The sequence below is a fragment of the Rhodamnia argentea genome, chromosome 6 (genome assembly GCF_020921035.1).
Source record: "Rhodamnia argentea isolate NSW1041297 chromosome 6, ASM2092103v1, whole genome shotgun sequence".
In the NCBI taxonomy this organism is placed as follows: domain Eukaryota; kingdom Viridiplantae; phylum Streptophyta; class Magnoliopsida; order Myrtales; family Myrtaceae; genus Rhodamnia; species Rhodamnia argentea.
Window position 1 is genome coordinate 8345842 of NC_063155.1, and position 27907 is coordinate 8373748.

General features: G+C 39.9%; 4 protein-coding genes, 1 non-coding gene and 1 pseudogene across 13 annotated transcripts in view; 2 read left to right on the forward strand and 4 right to left on the reverse strand.

Moving 5' to 3' along the window:
- Positions 1-5536: 5536 nt before the first annotated feature.
- Positions 5537-6705, reverse strand: LOC125315473 (glutathione S-transferase U9-like). Its single transcript, XM_048280629.1, has 2 exons — positions 6502-6705; positions 5537-5827 (listed from the first exon to the last, which is right to left on the reverse strand). Exons 1-2 carry the CDS (start codon positions 6703-6705, stop codon positions 5537-5539), a joined length of 495 nt encoding a protein of 164 aa, XP_048136586.1.
- Positions 6706-7361: 656 nt separating this feature from the next.
- On the reverse strand, positions 7362-8975 carry LOC115728295 (annotated as a pseudogene).
- A 131-nt stretch (positions 8976-9106) lies between these two features.
- TRNAL-CAG lies at positions 9107-9187 on the reverse strand. Its single transcript has one exon. It is a non-coding gene; the product is annotated as a tRNA-Leu (tRNA).
- Positions 9188-9289: 102 nt separating this feature from the next.
- LOC115728292 (pentatricopeptide repeat-containing protein At1g74600, chloroplastic) lies at positions 9290-13322 on the forward strand. Of its 2 annotated transcripts, XM_048280878.1 has the most exons (3): positions 9290-12802; positions 12889-12973; positions 13075-13322. In XM_048280878.1, the coding sequence occupies exon 1, from the start codon at positions 9294-9296 to the stop codon at positions 11979-11981; it is 2688 nt and encodes an 895-aa protein (XP_048136835.1). In that variant the 5' UTR covers positions 9290-9293; the 3' UTR covers positions 11982-12802; positions 12889-12973; positions 13075-13322. The 2 variants fall into 2 exon arrangements, with proteins under 2 accessions (XP_048136835.1, XP_048136834.1); XM_048280877.1 differs by having other exon boundaries at positions 9290-12973.
- Positions 13323-13462: 140 nt separating this feature from the next.
- Positions 13463-18070, reverse strand: LOC115728293 (putative pentatricopeptide repeat-containing protein At1g74580). 5 transcript variants are annotated; one of them, XM_030658644.2, is made up of 5 exons: positions 17589-18070; positions 16897-17474; positions 14702-16596; positions 14467-14575; positions 13463-14079 (listed from the first exon to the last, which is right to left on the reverse strand). In XM_030658644.2, exons 2-3 carry the CDS (start codon positions 17372-17374, stop codon positions 15041-15043), a joined length of 2034 nt encoding a protein of 677 aa, XP_030514504.2. In that variant the 5' UTR covers positions 17375-17474; positions 17589-18070; the 3' UTR covers positions 13463-14079; positions 14467-14575; positions 14702-15040. The 5 variants fall into 5 exon arrangements, with proteins under 5 accessions (XP_030514504.2, XP_048136837.1, XP_030514503.2 ...); XM_048280880.1 differs by having other exon boundaries at positions 13463-14052; positions 14702-17474; XM_030658643.2 differs by having other exon boundaries at positions 13463-14063; positions 14702-17474.
- Positions 18071-19212: 1142 nt separating this feature from the next.
- Positions 19213-27907, forward strand: part of LOC115728294 (activating signal cointegrator 1) — a 28932-nt gene continuing 20237 nt past the window's right edge. Inside the window, exons 1-5 of one of the 4 annotated variants that reach the window (XM_048281160.1) lie at positions 19213-19445; positions 19785-20444; positions 20529-20627; positions 21056-21307; positions 21383-21731. In XM_048281160.1, the coding sequence (XP_048137117.1) occupies positions 19296-19445; positions 19785-20444; positions 20529-20627; positions 21056-21307; positions 21383-21415 (1194 nt within the window). In that variant the 5' untranslated portion in view covers positions 19213-19295 and the 3' untranslated portion in view covers positions 21416-21731. Of the gene's footprint in view, positions 19446-19784; positions 20445-20528; positions 20628-21055; positions 21732-27907 lie in introns of those variants that run through there. The other 3 variants (XR_007198891.1, XM_030658646.2, XM_048281161.1) reach the window with 3 other exon arrangements.

A 27907-nucleotide genomic window follows, 5' to 3' on the forward strand; every position in this document is an offset into this window, starting at 1 on the left:
ATGTGCTTGTCATGTTTTAAATTTATGTGTACAAGATGGTTTACGAACTTTTTACACTTATCTCGTCCCAATAAAGGGTGCAATTAAATTTTTATGGAGTCGTGCCCATTTTATGAAAGCATGGGAAAAATTTTGTAAACAATATGGGAGAAGGGCAAAAAGGTTTCCAAAAGATATTCCGACTCGTTGGAATTCTACCTACCAGTTGCTTCGTCAAACTTTTGATTACGGAGATTTATTATGTATGTTTATTTCGCAAAATATTCCCGAAATTACTTTACTTCCGCAACATTCAGACGTTTGCAAAAAAAAAAAAATTAGATTTTTTAAAATTTTTTAATGATGCTACTAATACTTTATCTGATATTTATTATCATACTATGCATTTATTTTTAATATAGTGTGTTAATATTGGTAGTGTTTTTAGTGAATATGAAAAAGATACTAGATTAGATCGGACTATTTTAGTAATGCGAGAAAAATGGTTGCATTATTATTTCTAAATTCCTCTTGTCTATTTAGTTGATATTGTTTTTTATCCATGTATTAAATTAGACGGTTTACTAGATTATTTGAATGTGTATTACCATGATTGTTTACATTTGGAAGATTCAATAGATATTTTAAATATATAATGAGATGTTAAAGAATTTATAGTAGTATTATATGGAGAATTTTGTACTAGATATGGTTTAAGTGATTCTGGATCTTTACAATCTACCGCCTCACGTAGCGAAGCTGATAGTTTACTTAGTAGAGGGTACAATATGCTTAAGAGTAGGCAAAAAAAAAAAAAACAAAACAAAAGGGGGCAACAAGTAGTATTTTTGAATTAGAAAAACATTTAACCACTCAATTTGAGTTTCGTGATGCAGAACATAGTACATATTTCCAAATCTTAAAGTGGTGGAAGAGTCACTCGATCGATTACCCAGTTCTTGCCCTCATCGCTTGCTAGATATTAGCAACCCATTCTTCAACAAGTGCAATTGAACAAACATTTAGCGCTGGAGGATTAGTTTTGGATTCTCGCCGTTCGGGATTAAGCCCGGAGTCCGTGGAAGCTCAAGCTTGTGTCGACGATTGGACGAAAGCTAAATTTCGACACCAAGAGTTAGATCGAGAACACGAATTTTTTAGTGAGAATTGTGGAGATACCACTGCCACGGGTGCCACAACGGGTAACGACGATTGACGATGAGGTAAGTTGGGGTTATCAAAGGCAAAAGAACTGTATGAGTTTTGATTCTTCTATCCCCCAAGAAGATATGTAGGCGTTTAATGATAATTCATTAAGTTCAAGCCCATTCCTCCTCTCTCTTTTTTTCCCCACATTTTATTACAATGTACAATTTGATTATAATTTATAATTTATTATGTTTATTTTATTAGTTATTATTTTTAAAATTAAAATTAAAAAACGGAACCGGAATCAGCCCGAGAACCGGCCCGGAATCGGAACCGGTCCCTTTAAGGGCCGGTTCCGGTTCCCGAACCGCGATTCCAAGGAACCGGCGATTCCAAGGAACCGGCCACGTCTAAAATGGACGAAATAAAAGAAAATTATTTGCTCTGGAATTCAACTCAATGTGTTCTTCTCCCTTCCATTTTCACACTTTGGTCCTCGAGATGTCAAATGGGTGAGTCGAGTTGAATATAATCGGACCCATATTGACCTGTCTAACCCGTTTTAGCCTATATTTAACGATTCATACCTTATCTAACCCACAACTAATACATACCAGATTCATTTTGACCCATATTACCGAAACACACTAATATAAAACCTATATGCACGTCCCTACCCTCTACCCTCCCTTGCTACCTCCACCTGCCGCCCATCGTCGCCACCGCGGCCCACCGCCCGATTCCGACCGAAGTGCCTAAAGCAAAGATTTTTCTACCCATACAATTACTCAAACAACTTATGAAAATAGAGAAGTCATTCTCGAATTAATGATTCTATCGGCCACTCGAGAATACACGAGTCCGTGACTACCGTAGTTTCTCTCTATTCTTATCTTCATCGTCAAAAGGACTCAATTGTAAAGTTTCGAAATTCAATGAGCCATTAACATATAGCTTCAATCTGAACATATTACCAAAATCAAAAGGTCGTATGCCGATGTTAAAACTCCAGCCCGCATGACACGATTCCACATATTCATTCAATTACGCTCACATTTTCCTTTTTTTTTTTTTTTATGTTTCTTTCTCTTTTTACTGCTGGTCTTCTAATCCACGACCGACACAAGCCCCTCGGAGTCGTCTTCTTCACAGCGTCTTCCACAGGAGCTCATCTAGGACGCCCCCGGGGGAGGGGGGGTGATGGGGGAGAGAGATTTTAGACATTTTTTTTTATCACCAATTGCCACCAAGGCCACCGGCGCCGGCCATCGAAGCTACCACCGGACAGCCACTGACAAGCACAAAAAAAAAAAAAACGTCCAACTTGACGAGATTCTGAGCGAGATATGGCCAAAAAACTATGGCTCAAACCGAGGCATAAAATGGACAAGCAGACTTGTAGGAACTACTCTACAGGCAAACCAAAGTGCAAACCGTAGGATAAACACGCTCAAAGCTCGCGGATCCGGCTGGAGTTTGTTTTTTTTTTTTTTTTTGGCTCACTCAAGCACATCATTGAACGGGCGGCGTGTAGCATACAAAAAAAAAAAAAAACATTATGAGAGCTCATCGTCGTGCCGTTCGTCGTTAAGCCATTTGATGAAAGGCACGACATCCTCAATGCCTGTGAACGCGGCTTCCTCGACATCCTCAATGCCCATGAATGATGTGGCGGCAGCGGGCAGGCGGCGGTGAGGGGCGGCGGTGGACAAGCGATGGTGATGGCGCGGCGGTGGGTGCTTGGAAAGCTATAACCCGCGGGTCAAAATAGGTTGAAAATGGATTGAGCTAAAAACCATTAAAACCCATATTTGAATAGGCTTCGTAAGTTTTGACTCATATTTATCTCATTTTTTAAATTTAGTGAACCCATATATGACCCAAGCGTATAAAAGTGAGTTAAAAAGTGGGTCAATGACCCATATTGACACCTCTATTTGGTCCTCAAGTTTATCCATTTGCTCCTTCTTGCAAAATTTATCTTCACCCCACCTTTATATCATGCATGGCTTATGTCAATGTTATCCCAAATTGTAACTTCCATCCAATTTGTAGCGCGAATGTGAAATTCTTGAAGGACGTACTGGGTGAGTAATTTTAGTAATGACTTCGTGGACGTAATTTGTAGTAATCGGCACATTCTTTAGCCTCGGTGTGTATATTTTAGGAAAAAAATGACGTTACGGTGTCATAACTTTTGTAAGAGGCTCACTTGAGTGTCATTTTTTTTTTTGGATTAGTTGAGCGGCATAACTTTCTTTTCTAATCACTTAAGCTCTATATAACTTTTTCAATCGTTCACTTGAGTGCCAAAACATTTTATAAACGTTCGCCACAAGTGCTATGCCATGTCGAATTTTCCGGCACTTAGGTGGACTTTTCCAAAAAGTTTTGGCATTTAAGTAATCGTTTCTTTTGAAAATATGGTACTTAAGTGGTCGAAAAAATATTTATGGTACTCAAGTGAGCATCGTACGGAAGTTATTTATGATGTTTTTAACCGGTTAGTTTAATGTGATTCCTTCCTCGTCGTATCATTAGGCTAGGCTAAACAATTATCAAATAATCTAGAATAAAAAATCTAAGAAGCTATTGAAGAATGAATACAACTAGTATGAATTTCCTGTAATTCATTTCCTTCCTTTTCATTAAATAAATTTATTTGGAAATAAAACTGAAATACCTACCATTCCCGACAAATACACGAATTTATTTGAATCAACCATAAGTAATTGAATTATCTATTTATCAATTTCTCGTGTCATCGGAACATTCGATTCTCGATTCATATATGATTCAACGGGATTTTTTTTTAATGGTCCTTGATAAAGAAAACAAAATCAACAAGACCAGAGAGAGGAAGGGCAATTAATCTTTTCCATAGGAAATCATACTTGAAAGAAGTTCCTGTTAAACTTATTAAACTTACAAACTAATTAACTAGACAATGCTTTAAGTAAGTATGGTGGTCTTTCTTGTCTTCTGCTTCTTTTCAAGCAAACTTGCCTTCCCTTTTCTGATTGCTGTTCAACTACAAATGTTTTGTACAATTCGAACGAGAAATCTGCAGCGAATCACCACCTTCTCGTTCGAATTCGCGCACAGACTGATTCATCGTTCTCTTGGTTGATGAACATAAAATCTGATCTTTCTCTGAATCTCTTCTGTTCATAATAACAAAGTCACTTCCTTTCATTTGCTTCCGTTCAGTGTTGAACCATCCAATGGGGGATCGTTAATCTGCAAAACCAACCATCTCAAGTCCATACTGGATGCAGTCAAATGAAAGCTAAAGCATCAGGCACAAGGTCATGATCTTGCAGAGTTACAATGGTATTAGGGTAATGATATGAGACATAATTGAGAGCTGTATATCTAACATATCAATGTGCTGATGTACCATGATGGTTGAATCAATAATACTACTCTGTAAATGCGTGATTCTACCATTTCTAGGAAACGTGGCAGATTTACTGTCAAATCGACCAAATGAAGAGCCCATGATTATCATTCATGGTATTCAAATGATAGATCTCATTCTTCTCCCTGTGAGAACAAATCTCTCTTTCCCAAGAAAAATGTCTCGTCTCTAGAATGTAAATACGTGATTTTCTGGGAAATATGGTGGCGGATTTCATGTCAAATCGACCAAATGGGGAGCCCATGGATTATGATTCACGATCTTTTCATGGTCTTGAATTTATAGATTTCGTTCTTTATCCTATGAGAACAAACTTGGCTAGCCTAAGAAGATGTCTCGTCCCACGGGCAATTCCACCTTGCCACAAGAGAATATCTATACATACGCGAAGAACATACACGGACACGACTAGCTTGGAAAGAAAGTACTGGGCAATCACATTGAAAATATCCCCGGTAACACAAAAATCAGCTAACCAATAGTACATGACGTAAATTGACTTCAATCAATTCGGTTCAGCTGACTTCAAGCAGAAATCTTTTCCCAGCAAGATGGACTGCAGCGTTCAAATGGGGGAAAAGAAATTATTTTGTTGGAGTCGACGACCGAATATGCTTGTCACAATAGTTGAGATCTTACACAGCAAAAGGATGTGATTATCTTCTTGCAAAGTTATTATCCTTCTTTGTGTTCAGCGAAGTTGCAAGTTGAGGGCGGGCATTTTAATATGCAGCTAGTGGTATCAATAATCAATTAGCAACAAAATACAGCACCGTAGGATGAAATGAACGACTAGTTCAGTTTTCTTGCGGTAAAACAATTGATAGAGAGATTCAGCTGTAGTGGAACATTTGAAGTAAACTTTATAGATGGCAACAACTTATTCCGCAAATACGTTCGGGTTACCTAGAAGTGCAATCGAATATAACATTTTGAGTGTGACAGATGAAGTTCCCAACTTTATTATCAAGGAGAACCTTATAAGCATCAAGCTACTGCAGATTCAAGAAGGCTAGCCCTGAGGAACTGAAGAACGCCCACCAGCTTCTCGTGGGGAGGCATTGCCTCTCTCACCAATGGCAACTCATTTAGAGCTTTCACCCAAGAGGTCACCGTTGGATACTTCTCTGGGTCCAGAAATTTTATGCCGAGGACTTCTTCCAGAACTTTATGAGGACCCAGTATTGGACAGACAAAAATGTATAGGAGTCCCATGTTGTCGCCATTGATAAATGGGAACCCCATGGGATAGCTGCCCTTGATTCCCTCTTCCAACACCTTCAGTTTCTCGTGCACTTCCTTGACAGCTTTCTCTTACACTTCTCCATCAGTTTCGATGACAGCGGCCACGGCCCCTTACAATTGCAGTTAACAACTTCCAAGCATAAAATTGTTTGAACTCTAGTTTGATCTTATTTTTATTTGATCGTTCTATTTTGCAAAGAGAAAATCTTTCTGGTTCTCATGCTCAATTAGGCAGCAGCTAGCCATCTCATGGTAATAGCAATTAAAGACAACAGCAGGTTGATGCAACTGTTGTCAGTGCCATGTTATCATCGCTCCCTAGTTATCAAGATTTCATTTGGAAAAAAGAGAACCTGTCCTCATTTCTTACTCCATGTCTCTTAATTACTCACAAGAATGCTCAATATATTTGCAAGTCAAGATCATCACTATGAACAAGTGCATATATTGATTGATAAACAAGATGGTAAATCATGTAAAGCTGTGAACCGAGAGGCATAATCCACTTGGCTTGTGATGATGGATTAATGCAAGAAATGATCATGTACACGCTGAGAAATTTCATCAAACATTTTGCAGGGAAATTTGCACTGACCTGCTGGTGGAGAAAGCCAGCCCAGAAGCGAACTTTCGCTCTTTCATAGGGATCTTGGGGCAAGAGTCAAGGACCCTCCTTCCGTGTCTCATCGATGTACTCAGATAATGACCGGCGACTCGGCGATGGGCCTGCCGTTGCGAACAAGAACAGGGACTTTCTTGTGAACGGGATTGAACCTCAAGAGCGCTTCACTCTTGTTCGTCAAATCTTCTTCCACAAACTCATACTCGATCCCTTTCACTTTCAGAGCTAGCTCCACCCTCTTGCTGTACGGACTAGCCCCAATTCCATGAAGAACCACTCTGCCTGCCATCTCTCCCTCTCTCTTTCTGCGTGTCTCTATCTTTGAGTTTCAGAATGGAGGTGGAGGATCCATGGGTTTACTTTAGTGCTCAGGAATACAATTGGTTGTTCAATTCAACGTGGAGTCGAAACCATCTTTGGTTTGTTTGACAACAATCATCGCCATTATTAAAGCTTTCTGATGAGAGCAAGTGGTAGGTGTTCTATGCAAGAAATGGACGGAATACATATAAATGTCAATAAACTGCTCTGGAACTCAAATCAATGTATTCATCACCTTCCCAAAAGAGAGAAAATGTCAGAAGATGAGATCCATCTTCTTCCTCTTTTGACCCATATCATTCTTGTTCCTCAAGAAATCGCGAAACCTCGTCTCGAGCATGGGCATGTTTTGAATATGGAAAGGAGAATTACACTTTGGTCCTCACATTTATCTATTTGCTCCTTCTTGTTAAATTTATTTTCACTTCGCATGAGATGATCTTCTTACAACGTTAGATCCTTTCGTTAGGTTTAGCAAAGTTGCAAGTTGCAGGCAAGGCAGTTCTCTATGCAGCTAGTAGTATCAAATTATCTATAGTTAATAGCAAGATAATATAGCACAGTAGGATGAGACGAATGGCTATTTCAGTGTTATCGCATAATTGATAGAGAAACTGAGATGTGGAGGAACATTTTAAGTGAACTTTATTGGGCTATAGCTTGTTCTGCAAATACATTCGGATTACATAGAAGTGCAATCGAATGTAACATGCAAGTGTCACAGATGAAGTTTCCACCTTATTATTGAGGAGACCCTTATAAGCATCAAGCTGCTGCAGATTCAAGAGCCCTAGCCCTGTAGAACTGAAGAACACCCACCAGCTTCTCATGAGGAGGTGTTGCCTCTTTCACCAACGGCAACTCCGTTAGAGCTTTCACCCAAGAAGTCACCCTTGGATGCTTCTCTGGGTCCAGAAATTTTATACCGAGGACTTCTTCCTGAACTTTGTAAAGACCAAATATTGAACAGACGACAATGTCTAGGAGTCCCATGCTGTGGCCGTTGATAAATGGAGACCCCCCGGGATAACTGCCCTTGATTCCCTCTTCCAACATCTTCAGTTTCTCGTGCACTTCCTTGACAGCTCTTTCTTGCGCTTCTCTATCAGTTTTCATCACAGAGGCCACAGCCTCAACCACCTGAAATTAGCTACTTCCAATCAGAAACATGCTTGAACTCTAGTTTGATTGGTCTATTTTGCAAAGAGAAATTCTCTCTCATGCTCAATGGATAACAATTAGGAAGCAACTACCCATCTCAGCAGATTGATGCAACTGTTGTCAGTGTCATCCTTACCGTCGCTGTGATATAAAGCTCCCTTCGTGGGGACACACGTTACCGAGATTTTATTGGGAAAAAAGAAAATTTGTCCTCATTTCCTACTCCATATCTTTTAATTACCCCGGTGTATTTACTGCATAAATTTGCAAGTTAAGTTCATCACTATGAACAAAGGGCACACACTGATTGATAAAATACTATGATAAATCGTGTAAAGCTGTGATCCACAAGGCTTAATCCGTTTGTCCTGTGACGACGGAGGTAAATTGTGCAAGAAATGACCATGTACTCGTTGAGCAATTTCATCAAACATCTTGCAGGAAAATTTGCACTGACCTGCTGGTGGAGAAAGCCAGCCCAGAAGCGAACTTTCGCCCTTTCATAGGGATCTTGGGGCAAGAGGGGAGAACCCTTTTTCCAAGTCTCCTCGATGTACTCGATAATGACCAGCGACTCGGCGATAGGCTTGCCGTTGTGAACAAGAACAGGGACTTTCTTGTGAACGGGATTGCACCGCAGGAGCGCTTCACTCTTGTTCGTCAAATCTTCTTCCACGAACTCGTACTCGATCCCTTTCACTTTCAGAGCTAGCTCCACCCTCTTGCTGTACGGACTAACTCACATTCCATGAAGAACCACTCTGTTTTCTTCTCCTGCCATCTCTCTCTCTCTCCCTCTCTCTCTCTCTCTCTGAGTTTCAGATTGGACATGGAGGTCCATAGGTTTGGTGCTTAAATATACAACGCGTTCTTCAATTCAACTCGGGTCGAAAGCATTCTTTGGCTTCTTTGACAAGAACCACGGTCATTATTAAAGCTTTCTGGAGAAGTAGGCGTTCTCTGCAAGAAATGGATGGAGTACAGCATTAGAGAAAATTATCTGCTCTGGAATTCAAACAATGTCTGCACCGTATGAGTCTCACCTTCCCATTTTATAAAACGGAAGAGTAAAAGGTGCAAAAAAATTTCAGAGGATGCGATCCCAAACCATGAAACCTCAGGGACAGCGAAAGCATGATTTAAAAAATGAAAGGGTTGAGAAGTTAACGGGTTGTTTCATTTGGAAAAAGGATGAAAAAGAGAGATATTGTCAAGAATGGGATTCGAACCCATGCCCTTTCGGACCAGTACCTGAAACTGGCGCCTTAGACCAACTCGGCCATCTTGACCTTGGTGCTCAACCAGCTCAACAAAATATTTTCATATGATTTCTTCCCTCTCAACTTCAAATCCAGCGGCTCCTTCCATCAACCGAAGTCTCCTCGCTGAACCCAAATGAAATCTCTCTTCCGTGGCAACATCCACGAGAAAGTTTTTTCATCATCTGCTGTAAACCTCAACCACTCCTTGGCTGTCATTGACCCTCCATCGATCTTCGATGCAGAACCCGAACCAGCTATCCCTCCTGTTCACCGTCTTCTTGTCCTCTTCAATGATTATACCAAGTCTAGGCAGTGTACTACGCCGAACACGAAAATCTGGCATGCCCAGTTGCTCAAAAGTCATCTTTTACAATCCCAAGCGGGCATTGCGGATTCTTTGATGGATTGCTACCGACAATGTGATGCTACGGGATATGCACTCAAGCTATTTGATGCAGCTCCTCAGTGGAGCCTCATTTCTTGGAACACCGTCATTTCGAGTTGTAACAAGAAATCCTTGTTCTTGGAGTCATGGAAACAATTTTGCAGGATGCATAAGTCGGGTTTTGAGGCGGATGAGATGACGTATGGAAGTGTTATCTCGGCCTGTACCGCATTGCAGGCTCCACCGAATGGTATGCAAGTCTATTCTCTGGCACTGAGGAAAGGTTTTCACGCAAATGGTTATGTTCGAGCGGGGACGATCGATTTGCTCGCGAAGAATTATAAGTTTGATGATGCTTTGAGGGTTTTTCATGACGTGTCGTGTGAGAATGTGGTTTGTTGGAATACTATAATTGCCGGGGCAGTTAGGAATGGAGAGAACCGGATTGCTTTGGATCTTTTCCGGCAATTATGTTGTCATGGCACTTTTCTGCCAAACAGTTTCACTTTTCCCTGTGTTCTTACAGCCTGTGCTATGCTTGAGGACCTTGAGACTGGAAAGGTGGTCCATGGATGGATAATCAAGTGTGGAAGCTATGATGTGTACGTAAGTACTTCGCTTTCTGATTTATATGCCAAATGCAGAGATATGGAAGGAGCTATGAAGATATTTAATCGGATGCGCTTCCGCAATGTTGTTTCTTGGACTGCCATGATTTCGGGTTTTGTGCAGCTGGATGATTCTATCTCTGCGGTCCAACTGTTCAAAGAAATGAGAAGTTTGGGGGAGGAAATAAACACCTTTACTATTACTAGTTTACTTAGTGCTTGTGGCAGACCAGGATCAACTAAAACTGCCGCACAATTCCATTCCTTGATCATTAAATGTGGATTCGATTTGGACCCTGCAGTGGGGGCTTCATTAATGAATATGTATTACAAAGTTGGAGCTGTTGACTCATCTGAATTAATAATTGGAGAAATGGAAAGGAGGAGAAATCCCAATAGTAGGGCAGTTATGATATCTCTGCATGCACAGGCTAATGATGCCGGAAGGGCTATAGAATTGTTCGTGAGAATGTTACAGGAAGGTGTGAGACCAGATAAGTACTGTACTTCCAGTCTCTTAAGTGTTGTAAACACGTTAAGCTTTGGGAGACAGGTCCACTCTCATGTTATTAAAAGTGGCTTGGTATTCGATGTCTCGGTTGCTAGTTCACTTTTTACAATGTATTCTAAATGTGATAGTTTGGCAGAATCATATGAAATTTTTGGGCAAATTTGTGAAAAAGACAATGTCTCCTGGACATCAATGATTGCTGGTTTTGCTAACAATGATCGTCCAGATGAAGCAGTTCGACTATTCAGAGATATGCTGATTGAGGGGAATACTCCTGATCAATCGACCTTTATTGCAATTTTAACTGCAATCCGGTCTCTAAACTCAGTAAACAAAGGCGAGGAAGTTCATGCCAAAGTTATTCGATTAGGATTTGGTGAAGAGATCACTGTTGGTGGTGCTCTTGTTATGATGTACTCCAGATGCGGATATCTGAAATTGGCAAGAAGGCTACTTGACTTACTACCCTTGTGGGATGGCGTGGCATGTTCAACGATGATTTCGGGGTATGCCCAGAATGGGTACATTGAGGAGGCATTGTTGATGTTTCACAAGATGCTCAAGGCTAATTTTGCCATTGACTCCTTCAGTATATCATCTGTTGTTCAGGCTGTTACTCTCACAAACAGATCAGACATAGGAACACAGCTGCAGTCTTACGCAATGAAAGTAGGATTGGACTCCAATGCGGCTGTTGGTAGTTCACTAGTGGCAATGTACTCCAAAATTGGAGGCATCAACGATTGTGTCAAAGCATTTGATCAGATTGATGCACCTGATTTGATAGGTTGGACAGCAATGATTATGAGTTATGCCAGACATGGAATAGGTGAGGAGGCCTTGAGGCTCTTTGAGCTTATGAAGAGAAAGAAGATGAGACCTGATCCAGTGACTTTTGTTGGGGTTCTCTCGGCTTGTAGCCACAGTGGTTTGGTTGAAGAAGGTTATTTCCATTTTGATTCGATGGTTAAGGACTATGGCATCGAGCCTAACTACCGCCACTATGCTTGTATGGTCGATCTTCTTGGTCGCTCAGGGGGACTTAAAGAGGCTGAAAGGTTCATCAGCAACATGCCAATTGCACCTAATGCTTTGGTTTGGGAGACACTGCTTGCTGCTTGTAAAATACATGGTGACATTGAGCTCGGAAAACTAGCAGCAAAAATGATCACCAAGTGTGAGCCATCTGATGCTGGAGCTTATATTTCTTTGTCAAACATGTACGCTGACATGGGCCAGTGGGAAGAAGTCATGAACATTAGAAGCTCAATGAAAGGAGCTAAAGCAAAGAAGGAACCTGGTTGGAGTGTTGTTTGAGATAGAAGTACTTTGAGACTTCGATTGGGTGGATGTCCAGATCTTTGCAACTTTTTGTGCCTTCACGTGCCGATCAAGGATTTCACCTGATAGAATATAAATTGAGGAGGCAAACTAGTGAGGTATTTGTTTGCTTCCATTGCCTATTATTCATGTGTCAATAAGAGGATCCTGATTCAGGATGCTACATGACATAGCCCATTCCTTGAACCTTCTCACGCTGGCAATCCTGACAAATGACGGTTGTCTGTTGCCAATTTTATGGTATAAACTCCTGAGTTGCATCCCGTTGTCTAAATACTTAAGTTGAGCTTACCAGCACTGCATTTTGAGCATATTGAACCATTGCTTTAGATGAACACAGTAGTTTACACAATGGGAGTTAGGTAGTATGATTTACACGACCAAAGGAGCCATGTTCCTCAATTGCTTTTTTGTTTTCAACCATAGTCTCTAAGATATTGTCTTATAGTAGGAAGTAGCGCTTGGAGTTGGCATGCAGCTTCTTTACATGAGCTATCACTTAATTTTTGCCAGCTCCCTCTTTGCTGGCTTTTGCTTCGTAGGATTGTTTAAGATGCAAGGCTGGATTTCCTTCAATACTTGATAGCGTAGTGATTGTTTGCTCTTCTGCGCGATGCTCATCTTGACCATACATTTTTGTTCGTATTATCAGTAATATCACAGTGGTGTAATCGAACCATGCAGTGATGCTGGATTTTAGACGCTCAATCTAGCCTTATCAAATCATGGTATCACTAGCAGAGCCTCAGAACAGCAAGGTGTATTGGCTTCCCAAAAGAAGCATGGAAAATGAAAAGGTAAAGAACGAATTTGGTCTCCCTGGTGATGATTTTTCCATCGCTTTTGTAGCTGGTCATGTTATGATCTTAGTATACTTTTACAGAAGATCCTGCGTGTCTTTGATTGAGGCAGGATGTCAAACTTACGGACACGATCACATTGGATGTTCTTCTTCCACAAGAAATCAAGTGAGCTCTCTGATTTTCTCTCTCTCTCTCTCCCATAAATGGTCAGAACTGGAGAAACAATGAAATAAGTCTAAAGGATGACCTAGCTCTATTTTTGGCAGGTTTCGGCCATGGGCAAAATGCAGTGATGATAGACCAAATCATTGTGAATTGGACTAAATCACCTGGATACAGGCAGAGCATCCACAGAGAAATCACATATGCAAAAGCAGGAAAGTAGATTATTGACCACGTGTTTGTGGATGATCCATAGTATTCAGCCCTGTATCTGCCAGCCTAAATAGTAATGATTAGCCTTCAAGTTTTGGGTGCGAATCAACTACCACGACACAGAACTGTTTCCCAATTTCCGAAAAGCTTCTCTTAGTTCTGATATAGATCACTTTATAAAGGAGAAGATAGTAGTGGCTGACCAGGTCATAGTCAGACATGCCAACACTAACATCAGAGATGGGAATGTTCTTCTTAAATGTGGCGCATCATGTTGATTTGCTTTGTAAGGATAGAACATTACAGATCTGTTAAAACAGAGACTTAGCATTCATGGAATCCACAAGAAAAAGCTTTTCTTTCCACCTGTATGTGATAAAACACAAATTCATGTCCTGTAAAGTTTTCTGCGACTCGGAGGACTTCAAAACTCAGAAGGCAAACTAATATTGCGTTCCTTGTCATTGCTGAAAATAAGATAGGACGGACAGCTGTTTGAAAAGGAAAAGGTGATTGGTAAATGCAAATTATACAGGATTACAAGTACCTCGATAAACAACTATGAGTAGTGCTGAACTAGATCTGACGCATGATGACTATCCGTCATCTTCTTCTCAGGCATGTAAATAATAATTCTGTCCATCGCATCACAGTTCTTATGAAACAGAATTCACTTCCAGATGGCCACCGGTACAAAGTTCTTGTTCTTATGCTTCACATAGCCTTGGATGACTAGTCAGCAGAGTTGAGGTCACATTCTCATCTTAATAAGCCCAGTACTCACAGGTTCATCCTTCTCCATTGACTGGCCTGCTTACTAGTAAATTTGTACAGGCATCCCTTGCGATTCATTTTCCATGCAAACCGACCTTGAAATATGCTGCAACCTCACCAACCTGGAATTAAACAGATGAGTCTTGAGATGCGAGTTTGAGTTTGTCTGTATGTGAAAATTAACTGCATCACTAGTTCAATTCACTCTAGCCCAATCAACAGTCATAGCTATAAACTTCATAAGTTTTCGTCCAAGAAACATTTAAAACTGTCAAAGGCGAGGGACATTGCCATATTTCTCTAAGCTACTTGGTAGAAGTTTATAATGTTTGACAAGATTATCTGGGCATAGATGTGGTTGATTCTTGGAGAATAAAAAGAATTTACATGTTAAACGGAGGGAACAAAATACAAAGCACTAAGATATGTGACAATAATAATGTCCCACTTTTTCTTTTTACAAAGAGAAATGAGCATGTAAATGACCGAACCTTAGCATAGTGCCTTACCAGAGTTTGAGTGCACGAATGAGTGCAATCTCAATATCTGGTGGCTCAGCCTGAAGAAGCCATATGGGCTGGATTCCCTGTGGCGGAGATTTCTGATGTATGGGAAATTCTGACCCGGAGAGGGGGGAGGAGTAAGCATCATATGGAGCACTAAGATATCTATAAAAAATCACTTTTTTTTTTATTTCACTAGAAAAGAGGATGTAAATTACCAAGAGGTAGCTAAATGCCTTACCCTAGCTTCCACTGCAACAAAGAGTTGAGCCTCAATAGTACAGAGCAGATGATCTCGGCCAAGCGAAGCTATATACACAGGACTCTCAGTGGAGGAGCTTGCTCACATATTAGAATTCTGTCGACAAAGGAAAGAGCAGCCTATGAAAGAGATATGGTTCTATACATGAGTGCTCATGTAGTTCGACAGATTATTAGGTTATCGCCACATCCTTGCACATTCCTGTTTAATGTCTTCCTTGTCAATATGCCAGGAGACCTTTTCTTACATGGCAATAGTAATTGAAGCTTCGAAAGGTTTGGACTAAAATCATGCAAAATGAATAACTGTTCCATGCTTTCAAGATTTCGATGTATCAACAGACGAGGACATCTTCTTCGGATCACGTAAGAATCTACTTGGAAGCGTCTTCTTTAGCATCTTTTTATCCCGAACACCCTCATGGAGAAGTTCATAAGTGTAATAAGTTATATGGCTTTTCTTCAACAAGTCTTCCACGACAATCTTAGGCGCGGCCACCTCCTTTTTCTCAGCCTCAAGAATAGTGTTCACTACCTCAGGAACAATACCTTTGTCAACCATAAGGTGAATGACCCCAACAGCCTCTTGAACCCTATGCTTCACACAAAGGCAATTCATTACTCGTCCAAATGAAGCAAGTGTTGGAATAAAACCCTTCTCAATTTTTTCGAGTAGAAGGTTATATCCAGAGTCAACATCCCCTGCTTTGGAGAATCCATCAATCATCACACGATATGTGTAACTGTCAGGCGGGCAACCTTTGACACTCATATCATGAAAAAGCTTTCCTGCCAGATCAAGTTTCAGTTTCCTCAGAAAAGCATTGATCATTATATTGTATGTTGCTGTCGTATGAGAAATCTTATAATGCTCCTCCACTTTCCTGAAAAAGTTGTAGGCTTCATCCAGCTCCCCATGATCACAAAGACCATTAAGCAGTGTGCCAAAAGTTACAATATCTGGTGCAATCCCCTTTGTTTCCATCTTTTCGAGCAAATCCAAAGCTTCCTTTACTTTGCGAGCCTTGCATAAGCTCTCAATGAGTATATTGTAAGTAATGATGTTAGGGATGCACTGTTTCACTATCATCGTGTCGAATGTTTCCATCACATCTTCAAACTTCGAAGCCTTGCATAGGCCATTCAACAAAGAGTTATATGTGATCACATCAGGAAAAACACCGTGACTGCACATTCTCTCTAAGAGCTCAATTGCACTATTCAACTTCAACTGCTTACAAAAGCCATCAACCAATGTATTGAAAGTAAAAATGTCAGGAATGTAGCCTCTGGCTATAGCATCATCCATCAGGCCATAAGCATCAGATACGCAGCCCATCTTGCAAAGTCCATTAATAACAAGATTGTATGTCCATATGTCGGGGGAACAACCATCTTCTGACATCTCAGTCATTAAATCCAAGGCTTCCATTATAAGCCCATTCCGGGTCAAGCCTGTGATCACGGTATTGTAGAGAACAACACTAGATTTCATTCCTTTTCTTGACACCTTATTAAATAAAGCCATAGCCCACCCGACATCACCATCTTGGAAGAACCCACTGATGAGAGAACAATATGTGAACTGATCAGGCACAAATCCCTTGAAAACAGCATCATTAAGAATTTTATTTGCCTTTTCTGTCAGACCAACTTTGCAGTATCCATTGATTACAGTGTTGTATGTATAGTCATCCGGCTCAAGCCCAAAATTCACCATCTTACGCAGATAGCTTTCAGCTTCCACAGCCCTAGAATTCTTACACAAGCCAGCAATTAAAGTGTTATACGTGACAACATCTGGAGTTAAACCCTCTGTAGTTACACTTTCCAACAACTTCACAGCCTCAACAAGAGCTCCTTTCCTGCAAAGCCCTTGAATGAAAATATTGAATGTGAACAAATTTGGACTTGATCCCCTCTTCAGGACATTGGCAAAAAGCTTTTCGCTCTCCTGGACCTCCCCATTCTTGCAAAGTATATGAATAAGTTTATTGAATATTGTGATATCAGGATGAATATCTAAACTAAGCATCTCAAGAAACAATTCATATGCCTCACATCGATAATTCTCTACGTAAAACCCACCAATGACAGTACAATATGCAACAGCATTGTGATTACAACCCTGAGAAGTCATATTTCGGAGAAGTCTTAGGGCAGCATGAGGCCTACCTGTCCGACAAAAGGACTTTATCCTGATCGTGAAAGTGTACACATCTGGAGCAATCCCTTTATCCCTCATCCTCAGATACACTTTATGGGCTTGATTAAAGTAACCATTCCCAATAAGTATATTCATGACTGCATTGTAAGATTGGACAGATGGCTCGCAACTGTAGAAATCCATCCTCTCAAACACATTCACGGCTTCCTGAATCTTGCCTTTCCTTCCATAACTTCTCATGGCCCCAATGTAGACTCCTTCGAGTAAACTGATATCGATGTTTGATCTCGCCTCTGCTAGCAAATTCTCCATAACATCAAACTCCCCATGAAACCCGAGCTTTTCAATCATGCATTTGTAAGTCGACAACGTGTGCTTGAAGCCATCTTCGTTTCTAACTGAATTGAACATCTCCAATGCTCTGAGAGGATCCTTCTGGTACCTAACGACTGCAGCCACATGTTTCGGAAGTATAGCACGACGCATTCCAAGACCAAATGTCTAACAACGAGACAGCTCGAAATCCATCAACCATTTAATGTTAACTTTTTTTTTCTGCTCCATTCACATACATCCCCATGATCCCCTGGAAAAGAGAGAAAGACACAAAAGTCGTGAGTTCAACCGATTCCTGAGAACAAAGAAAGGGAGGAGCAAAAAGGATGAAACAAGAAAGTGATGCCTAGAAAAATTGACGTACCCAACTGATCATTCTCTTGAATCGCTTAAAAAGGTTGGAACTTTTCCACACGATCGAGAGAATCTCAACAGTGGCTGCATAGATCTTTTCTTCATTTCCCCTCTGTTTGCAGTTCATCTTTTATCAGGAAAATCTTTCCACGAAACTAAGCATGGACTTCCTTCGTAGGAGAAACAAGAAAATGAATCAACAAGAGAATTTGCGGGAGAGCTGCGGCTACTGCAGGGAAGGAAACTTCACCCAACTCGAGATAATCTGTGAGGGTTGCAAAAAAGTTGAGTCTAGCGGATGATAGTTGCCTCAACATGGGAGGTGCATTGCTACTTGCTAGGGTTTGCTATTGAGCGTGGAGGGAAGAGCGGTGAAAGACGACGCTGTGTCTTCAGAACTAGAGTGACGTTGAAGAGTGCCAGATTGTCACCATTCCAAACTCATTTTGCTGAAACCCAACTAAAACCACCAGAAAACCACCAAACACAGAGAGCACGATGGTTGAATTTGTGTAATTAAAGGTTGGTTAAAAGTCATTCTAATAGGAAACATATTTCGTTTTCCCCTGCATCCACTGATCCAACAATGCTTCCGTCGAATCTACTCTGTAATAGCACGTACAAACAAAACATCTCACACTGGAATTTCATCAAACAGGTTATGGGCATGTATAGTTGCTCAGTATCCTATTTGCTGAACACTAGATCGCTCTCCTCGTGCATGCTAACCGATGTTTCGACATCCACCGCGGCCGAAATTGATGTTCACAGAAGACCGACCGCGACATTCAGTAGCCCAACAAAGCTTCCGAAGAGTTCACCCCGTATTGCCCATCAAGCTCGCAATATTTCACCCAGGAATTCCATCGAACACATAACAAGCACGTGCGCTGCAATTGATAGACCAATTAGGCAGATCCACTCACCCCCCAGTTGAGCGATCCAACCGACAAAGTTGAGATCAACGCGAAAATGGAGAAATGATGGCAGGTGGCCTTGAGGGATCAATCGAGGATGACAGAACATAGATGAGTTATGCGCTACACCCATGTATGTAACAATATTTCAATTTCTTACTCATTTCACATTTTTCATTTGTAAATTAATTATTTTGATTTATAAGTTAGATGGAATGGAATAGTTATCAAATGAAATATTTTCGTACGATATTATAACTAACTTAGCAATATTCATCGTTCCCAAAAAAAGAGCAATTGTATTATCCGTATGTATATTTTTCTCGTTTTCAATACGGCTAAGATAAAATTTTTGATAAATCAATTTCAGATTTGATAATGTCGAAATTTTTCACACCCTTTTAAGAAAAATGACCATATATGTCATATTTTATCCGACACTGTGTTATTTTCATCTTGTATTACCGACACAACTTGTTAAGGAACTAGATAAAGTTTATTTGTTTTTTTTCCCGTTGCATTAATCTCGTACTTTTGATATTCAAACTTTTAGAAAGAGTGATATTTTTTATGGACATGCGAACTTGACTAAATCTTCGACAACAAGGGGAAAAAAAAAGGGAGTTGACTAAAGCCAAAGTAATAAATAGACAATGGGTCATGATAAAACTTCATGAAATTTCATCCAACGACGTCGTGCGGAGCGGTCCTTCGCTCGCCCTTCCAACTTCGGAGAAAGGGAGCGCCGCTACCTTCTGCAAAGCCCACTCTGATCTGATCATCTTTAAAATTGCAGAGCGATGGAGTCGCCTGGGCAGTGGTTGGAGAAGGCGCTGTCGGATCTCTGCAAGCGAGCGGAGTCGGGTCTGGACTTGGACATGGACGTGATCTCGGGTCTCGTCTCCTATTGCGACCTCGCTCAACCCTCCGACGCCAAGGAGTACCTCGACGTAAATCTCTCGTCTTTCTTGCGTTTTCTGCGTCTTTTTTCGGCTACTCGAGATGGTGCGATGTCACTTTGAATTGGGATTCTCGCCTTTTGATTTCTTGATCGAATCTTCTATGGGTAGAGAGGATGGAGCATCGTCCTAACAAATCTCGCTTTTCATCTGAAAACCTCTTCATAAATCCTGGGCTTTTTGTTTCATTTGTGGGAAGATGTTGGGTCTGTTACGGTGGATTGATGATTAGTTTATGAAGGATTTGTTCTTCAAGCAAATAGAATAAATTCCTTATGAGCAGACAGCTTAACTGGCTGTAAATTGGTTTCAACTTTGTGTTCTGCTCAGAACATTATCGGGCAAGAAGTGGGGAAAGGCGTGATCGATGAATATCTACGGCAAAGAGGCTATTCAGATCCCAGCAGCGGTAGCCGTGGCAGGGGCAGCAGCGTTTCTGATGTTTCGTCCTCGAAATTGCATGCCTATGTCAAACCGCCCTCAGCTGATGTCTCCATCCCTGGTACCAAGAGACCCCCTAGAGCATCTAAAGAGGCAGCTGGCTCAAGTAGTCAAGAAAAGCCGGCAGTGACCAGAACCAATGAGTCAAAACCTGCTAATCAAAGTAATTCGCGGAAAAAGAAATCTGGGAAGGTTGTGTCGCTCGCTGAGGCAGCCAAAGGTTCAATTGTGTTCCAGCAGGGTAAGCCCTGTTCATGCCAAGCCCGCATGCACAGGTTGGTCAGCAATTGCTTATCCTGCGGCAAGATTGTTTGCGAGCAGGAGGGAGAGGGGCCGTGTCAATTTTGTGGTGCCCTTGTTTTGAAGGAAGGAAGCCAGTATGCTGGTCTCGACCAAACTATGCCGGTCCTCACGGAGGCTGAAGTTGCTGCAGAAGCTTATGCCAAGAGACTTGTGGATTATGATCGGAACTCTGCAGCGCGTACAACAGTTATCGATGACCAAAGCGACTATTACGAAATTGAGGGCAACAGCTGGTTATCAAAAGAGGTATTTTCATCTTTAGGAATCTTGATGAGTTGAAAATCTACTTCCGTACTTGAGGCCTTTTTTGAAATGTGCTGATCCTCACAGGAGAAGGAGCTCTTGATAAAGAAGAAAGAGGAGATCGAGGAAGCTGAGCGGGCCAAACGAAGCAGAGTGGTCATGACCTTTGACTTGGTTGGTCGCAAGGTGGGTACATTCTCCGTAGGAACTTCAATGAATTTGTCTGATTCCACACGACTTAAATCTTGTCTTTCTGATTCTTTTATGCATACGCTGTTCTGTTCCGGTTCCATAGCAGCACAAACATATTGTAAGAGCTCTTCAGATTTTCACACTCCGTTTTTTAGGACTTAGAACAGCGATGGTTAACACCTTGAATTGCTGAATGATGAGTTCTGATGGCAAGGTTAGTTATGCATATCAAGTCCACTGAAAATTAGCTTTTCTTACTGAAAGCAAAACTAATGATCTTTTCTTTGCAAGGATCAGAGTGAAAGCTTCCTACAAGTTCTTTTAACTGCTAATTGTATCATTCACAAGTGTTCAATGTACTCTTCTCTAATTAGCAGTTTCAGATGTTTTAATTAAGCTAGCATGATGTGGAATGGGCGCAGGTCCTCTTCAATGAAGATGAAGTTTCAGAAATGGAATCAAGGAGCAGCATATTACAGCCTCCGGATGAAAGGGAAGTCAACAGAATAAAACCGAACCCAACCCTTAGAATTCAACCAATTTTCATAGATCCAGGCCCTATGAAGAAGCCGGATAAGGCTAAAGTGCCGAACAAGAGTGTCAAGAGCGGACTATGCTTGGAGATCACCGGGAGGGTGCAACACGAGAGAAACGAGTTGAAACACTTCATTGTCGACGACCATCTGGAAACGACCTCAAATGGATAGTCTTGGCACAGGCCATCAGTGAGTAGGGGATTGCACATAGAAGATGGAGCCGAATGCTCTCTGGAATGTAACTAGCATGTAGCATCAAGGCAATGGGGGTCCACTAGTGCTTGCATCGTTGGTAAGAAAACCTTAAAACTCATCATTCTTACACGACGACATCTACTGGTATTAGTTGATGCTGCAGCTCGTTTGATGGCTTTTTCTCATCAGAGTCCACATTTTTTTCACCACCTATGTGAGGCCGGAATTGGCGAAATGAGCGTTTTCTGTTTAAGTGGATGGGCGTAAGTCTGGAATAGCCGCTCCTTTGGAAGGGAAGTGTGATCAAATTGTTGGCTGTTCTTCGTTGGTGATCTTATGCTTGTTATTGCCGTAACTTTTCCTGCCAGAAAGGAAGGGACCTACTTGAATGGTTATTAGAAAGAATATAACGAATTGGAATAGTTCTGAACATGAATTGGCAACACCTCATTTCACTGCTTATTTTTGTCCACTAAAATTAATGATTGAGCTACAATTTTGACTGATGTTCATCGTCTTTGTCTTTGGATTCTCTTATTGTTGTTATTATTATTTTGTTGTTTTGTGCTTCTGTGTCTCGTGTGAACAAGAAACCCGTGTACTTCATGAAGATACGCCCGCCTAGGACACTAACGCTTGTCGGTAAAAAAAGCCCCTAAACACGCCTGTCTTATTGCGAGAAAAAGAGAAAAAAAAGTCTCTATTCTGAAGAAAGACATCATTACGGACATAAGTAAGTTCTTAAATTATTTCATGTGGGACCTCATTCCTATCTTGGGATCCCTTAAATGTAAAATAATTAAGAGGGTATTTCCCTTCATCAAGGAAGGAAAAGATATGATTAATAATTGCGGACATCCTTAAAATAAGGAACGCCGAAAAAACTTATGATTGTCGGTAAGAAAGTCCCCAAATGCATCTCTCTTATTGTGAGAAAAAGAAAATAAAAGTCTATATTTTAAAGAAAGACTTTATTACGGACCTAAATAAGTCCTTAAACTACTTCAAATCTCGAGATTCCTTAGATGTGAAACAAATAAGAGGGTATTCCCATTCATTAAGGAAATAAAAAGATATGATCGCCAATTAGGGGTGCAAGGAACACCAAAGAAACTTATGCTTATCGGTAAGAAAGCCCCCAAACGTGTCTCCCTTATTGCGAGAAAAATAATTAAAAAAAAAGTATTGATTATGAAGAAAGACATCGTTACGGACCTAATTAAGTCCGTAAACCATTTCATGTGAGACTTTGTTCGTATCTTGAGATCCCTTAAATGTAAAATAATTGAGAGGGCATTTCCCTGTTATCGGAAAAGGAAAAAATATGATTGGCAATTGTAGACATCGTTAAAATAAGAAACGCTGAAGAAACTTATGATTGTCAATAAGAAAGTCCCCAAACGTGTCTCTCTTATTGTGGGAAAAAAGAAGTCTATATTTTAAAAAAAGACTTTATTACGGACCTAAATAAGTCCTTAAACTACTTCATCTAACACCTCGTCCGAATCTCGAGATCCCTTAGATGTGAAACAATTAAGAGGGTATTCCCGTTCATTAAGGAAATAAAAAGATCGCTAATTAGGGGTGCAAGGAACGCCAAAGAAAATTATACTTATCGATAAGGAAGCCCCCAAACGTGTCTCTCTTATTGCGAGAAAAATAATTTAGAAAAAAAAGTCGATTCTAAAGAAAGACTTTATTAATAAGGAACGAACTTGGGTGGTGGAACCGTGGAACCAATTTCCATAGCTTTTTATTCATCATGATTGGACTTTCCTTGCGTTTGTACATGATTTTCTCAAGCTTTTCATTCCCCGCCATTAAGGAAATAAAAGGACATGATCGCCAATTAGGGGTGTAAGGAACGCCCAAAACACTTGTACTTGTCGGTAAGAAAGCCCCTAAATGCGTAGTCTCTATTCTAAAGAAAGACTTCATCAATAAGGAACGATCTTGAGTGGGGGAACCGATTTCCACAGCTTTTTTAATCATCATGATTGGACTTTCCTTGCGTTTGCACATGGTTTTCTCAAGCTTCTGTGAGTAGCTTTTTGGTTGTTGAAATGGCGTCAAAATTGCATATTATCGTGCCTAGGCGTCATACGTTAAAAGGGTCAAAATATCATAAAAAAACTCTAAACTAGTACTCGGTCATGAATTTTCCTCCGAAGTAATTTTTTTATCACTGGAAATCTAATATGCTTATGACAAATTTACTTCAAATTATTTTTTTGGCCATCAAAATCTCAAATTGGTAAGCATGTTATATATTTACCCTTTCATCCGTTAAATTGGGTAATGCTACGAAAAAGCTAAACTAGTACTTTTGTGATAAATGGGTGATAAAAACCCTAAACCGGTATACTCGTTAGCTGTCACGTATTATCGGACTTAGCAATTTGACGGTAAAATCTAACAGAAATTAACATCTAAATTTGTTTTGGGGCTTTTATTGGTAAAAAAAAATAGTTTGTGATGAATTTATTACAAATGTATCAATTTGAGATTTTTTTCATGGTATTAACTCAATATTAAATGTCGCTGGTGACAATACTCTATGTCTCTTGAATTAGCATGGTACAAAAAGAAAAGAAGGAACATTTTAACCAAAAAAGAAAAGAAAAGAAGGAACATTAACAAGGTCGGTGCTTAAATAATGCTCATAAACTCTCTCTCTCTCTCTCTCTCTCTCTCTCTTTGGCGAAAGATTTAAGCAACTAACTTTAGATTTTTAGGAAAATTGTCAAAAAAACCCTAAACTTTTTACACTTTTACCAATTTATTCTTAAACTTTTAAGTTTGCCGATTCAAACTTAACCTTTTCATCTGCCAAGTCGGTTATATTGGCTAGAAATCGATAATGTGGACACCGATTGTCCTACGTAGTACCGTCGGCGTTGATATGAATTATTTTTTTATAAAATATTTTAATATTTTTTCAATTTTAATATTTTTATGTGTTTTTTTGCCCTTTCTCCCTTTTCCCTTTCTTTTTTCTTTGGAACGGTGACTACCGTACGAATCATACTTTTTGACTCAAAGCGGTATATGACATATTTCTTTCGTGTCACGTAAGTTTCCTTTTTGGTCAAAAGTGTCACGTAAGTTTGTTTTTTTTTTTTTTTACCTAAAAGTGTCACGTAAGTTGAAGAGTCTCCAAAATAACCTTTCTTAAGGTGTGAAATCTTGGAATATATAGTAGATGGGTGTACCCAAAAATGGGTGGTACATTCAAGAACTCTGTGAACTCATGACGAGATCGATATGGAATAATCACATGTGTTAGAGCCTTCTTGTTTCATTAAAACTGCATGAGTCAGAGAAACTTACATACCAAATTTTATTTTTTTTTTGGTAAAGAGCTTATATACCAATTTGTGTCTTCAATATTTCATTTTTTTCCTCCAACTATAACATGCTTCAACTTAAAGGTCAACTTAATGGTCGACTTGCATGATTCATAGATTGGATCAAAATGATGTTCCGCCGATGATGTTTAAGTCTTTGCCATCTTTCACACTTCGTGTCATTTGCAGGTGTTAATCATCATTTCCAATCAACACTTTTTGGTCGCGTGCTATTATGGGATGACATGGGAGGGGCTTTCTTGTATGGCTACTAGGAACTTGGCTTGAGCTACTAGGGCGATAATCCATCGAGATGTAGCCATTACTAACGCTATTGATCAGAGTTCTTCTGGGTAGCGTTCATCACTTATGCATGTGGAACGTTGCTAATGTTGAAGTAATTAAATATCAAATCACGCCTTCATCTAACGGTTTAAGTTTTTAGAATAATTGGTAGCAGTCCTACAAAATCTCACATGGTATCACCTTTCCAAGATCCCTATTTCCCAGCCCAACTAAATATTTGTTCTTTAAGAACAGTTAGCGGTGGTCCCATAAAATCTCACAGCGAAAATTGGCTAAGCATCTTCAAAAGTATATATCATCAAGAAGTTGATTCAGCTAGTAAATAAGAACTAGTAAATAAGAAAAGAGGTACAACTATTTGTTGGGCAGTAACTCGACGAGTCCTCAAGACTTGGAAGCATTTGTCAAAAATAACCTCCACGTGATGCCCAAACTAGTAGGATCCAGAGTCTACAGAATCTGAAAATAGAACATTAAACACACATGACCGTGAGGATTAGACCTTGCTGTCATCACTAAGATAAACAGATCAAGATGATTAGGCGGGATCGAGACTACTGTGATAGACAGAGAGAGAAACAGAGAAAAGTTGTAGTAACACTCGCTTCTCTAAGCTATCATCAACTTCATTGGTGAACAAAGACAGTGCTATTTCAAACAAAGATAAGATCTTTAGGTGACCACATACACCAGGGAACAATAGTTCCAATTGAAAGATCGATTCAATTTGCAGATAGTTTTCCGGATGAATTGAAAGATAAAACTCAATTGCAAAGATTCTTAGAAAGTCTCGATTATGTGATTGATTTCATACCTAATATCAATATTATCTGCAAACCTTTATACAAAAGGTTAAAGAAAAATCCCCGTCCCTTGGACTAATCTCCATATTGATATCGAAAGAAAAACAAAACAATTGTTAAGGAAATTCCTTGCTTACACTTAGCTAATACTTCTGCTTTCAAAATTGATGAAACAGATGCTCCCGAGCTAGGATATGGAGGAATTCTTACACAAAAGAAAAATGATCGGGAGCAAGTTGTTCAATTCATTTCCAAACATTGCAATGAAACCCAACAAAACTACTCTACTATAAAAAAAAAAAAAAATCTTGCAATAGTACTTTCAATATCAAAATTTCAAGGAAATTTATTAAATAAAGAATTCTCACTGCGAATAGATTGCAAATCTACCAAAGATATTTTGCAAAAGGATGTTTTCAACATTGCATCAAAACAGATTTTGCCGGATGGCAAGCCATACTTTCTGTGTTTGATTTTGATATTAAATTCATAAATGGCGTTTCAAATTCACTTCCAGATTTTTTTACATGTGAATTTCTATAGTGATGTGGACATCGAGCCCTATCGTGGAGGAGGTGCTAGGGACCCATTATCCTATCCGCTAGGCCCCATCACTCGAGCGAGAGCAAAGGAATTCAAGCAAGCTGTCGGCGTCATGGTTCAAGATCTTTGGAATAGAGACAATATGGATTCAAGACTTAAAGATTCTGAAGCTCCTTGGCACAACAATATCACTTTTGGTTACAATGACTTTGGGACGCTTGGAAACGAGCCACTGATCAATACACACTACTTTAGTAGTGATTGACGACGTTTTTTAGCGTTTCGGAATCATTTAGATGGACTTTTAGGCCTTTTTCTATTTTTAGGAAAATTTTCATTAATTAAGGATATTTTTGTAATTTTGCCTTATTAGGGTTAGCACCCTATATAAGGGAGCTTATAGGTTTTCGATAACGCAACTTTGATTCAAAATATTATACGGAGAGGTTTTCTTCTTTGAGTTTTCTTGAGGATTAGATCTTATCAAGGTTTCCTTGTGGCGATCGAATTCAACTTATCGAGCAAGATCGCGAATTCTCTTGTTCGTGGCGTTATAGCATTGATTGGTTGACACGGGTTCGTCAACAGGTCGTGTTCATACCGAGATTACCAATCACGGGTTTGATTGGGGGTTGAGGTTAGTAAATTCGCAACTCCTAGATCTTCGTAGAACGATCAACTTCCGCAACGATTCACATCATTTGTTATCAGAGTTGGTTCTACAAGGTCAAGTTATCTTACATTTACTATTTTTTGTTCAACAAACTAGGGTTTATAGAATTAGGGATTCGTTGTTAATCGAATCAGAGTTTTGAATCTATTCTTGTTGCATTTTCAATTTTTTGAATTAGGGTTTTCGGTCCTAAGGTTTCGTATTGTGTTTGAGTTCGCAAAAAAAAGAAAAAAATTTGGCAAAAACAAAAAAAAAAACAGCAAGGCCGAACAAAAAAAAAAGTTTCGGTAAAAAAAAAAAAGGCCGAAAAAAAATCAAGAAGGCGACTCGTTTGTTAGTTGGACTGAATTGAAGTTTAGCAGTAGAAATTGAGTTTGAGATTTGAAAATTAGCGAAAGTTGTTGGATTCTTGAATTGAGTGATATATTGCTGGATTGATTTCTGATCTTGCTTGGTGGTTTAGTCGACTATTGTGAGGAGCTTGAAAAACTGGATCTAGTCCGATAAAGAGCTTGTGAGAAAGAAACGAGAGGTAAAAGGCAAGAGTGTGTGAGCTTAATTGAGGGAAGAAAAAGCCGAAATTGAGTTAAACACGAGGGGAGTGACAAACACCTTCAGCGAAACACGTGAGGGAGTGTTGGTGAGGTTTCTTTATCTCTAACGTTTTCTTGCAGGTTTAAGTTATGGCGGGTGATCAAGAAAGCGTGAACCGGAATGAGGATGGTTCCAAACAAAGGGATGAGGCGATTTTAGCAAGCATCCAGCAATTGAGCTTACAACTTGAAGCACTTAACAATCGAGTTGTGAGGTGTGAGACGAGGCTCGATGGTGATCGAGAACCACCACGAGGGTGGCCACAAAATCAGCGAGA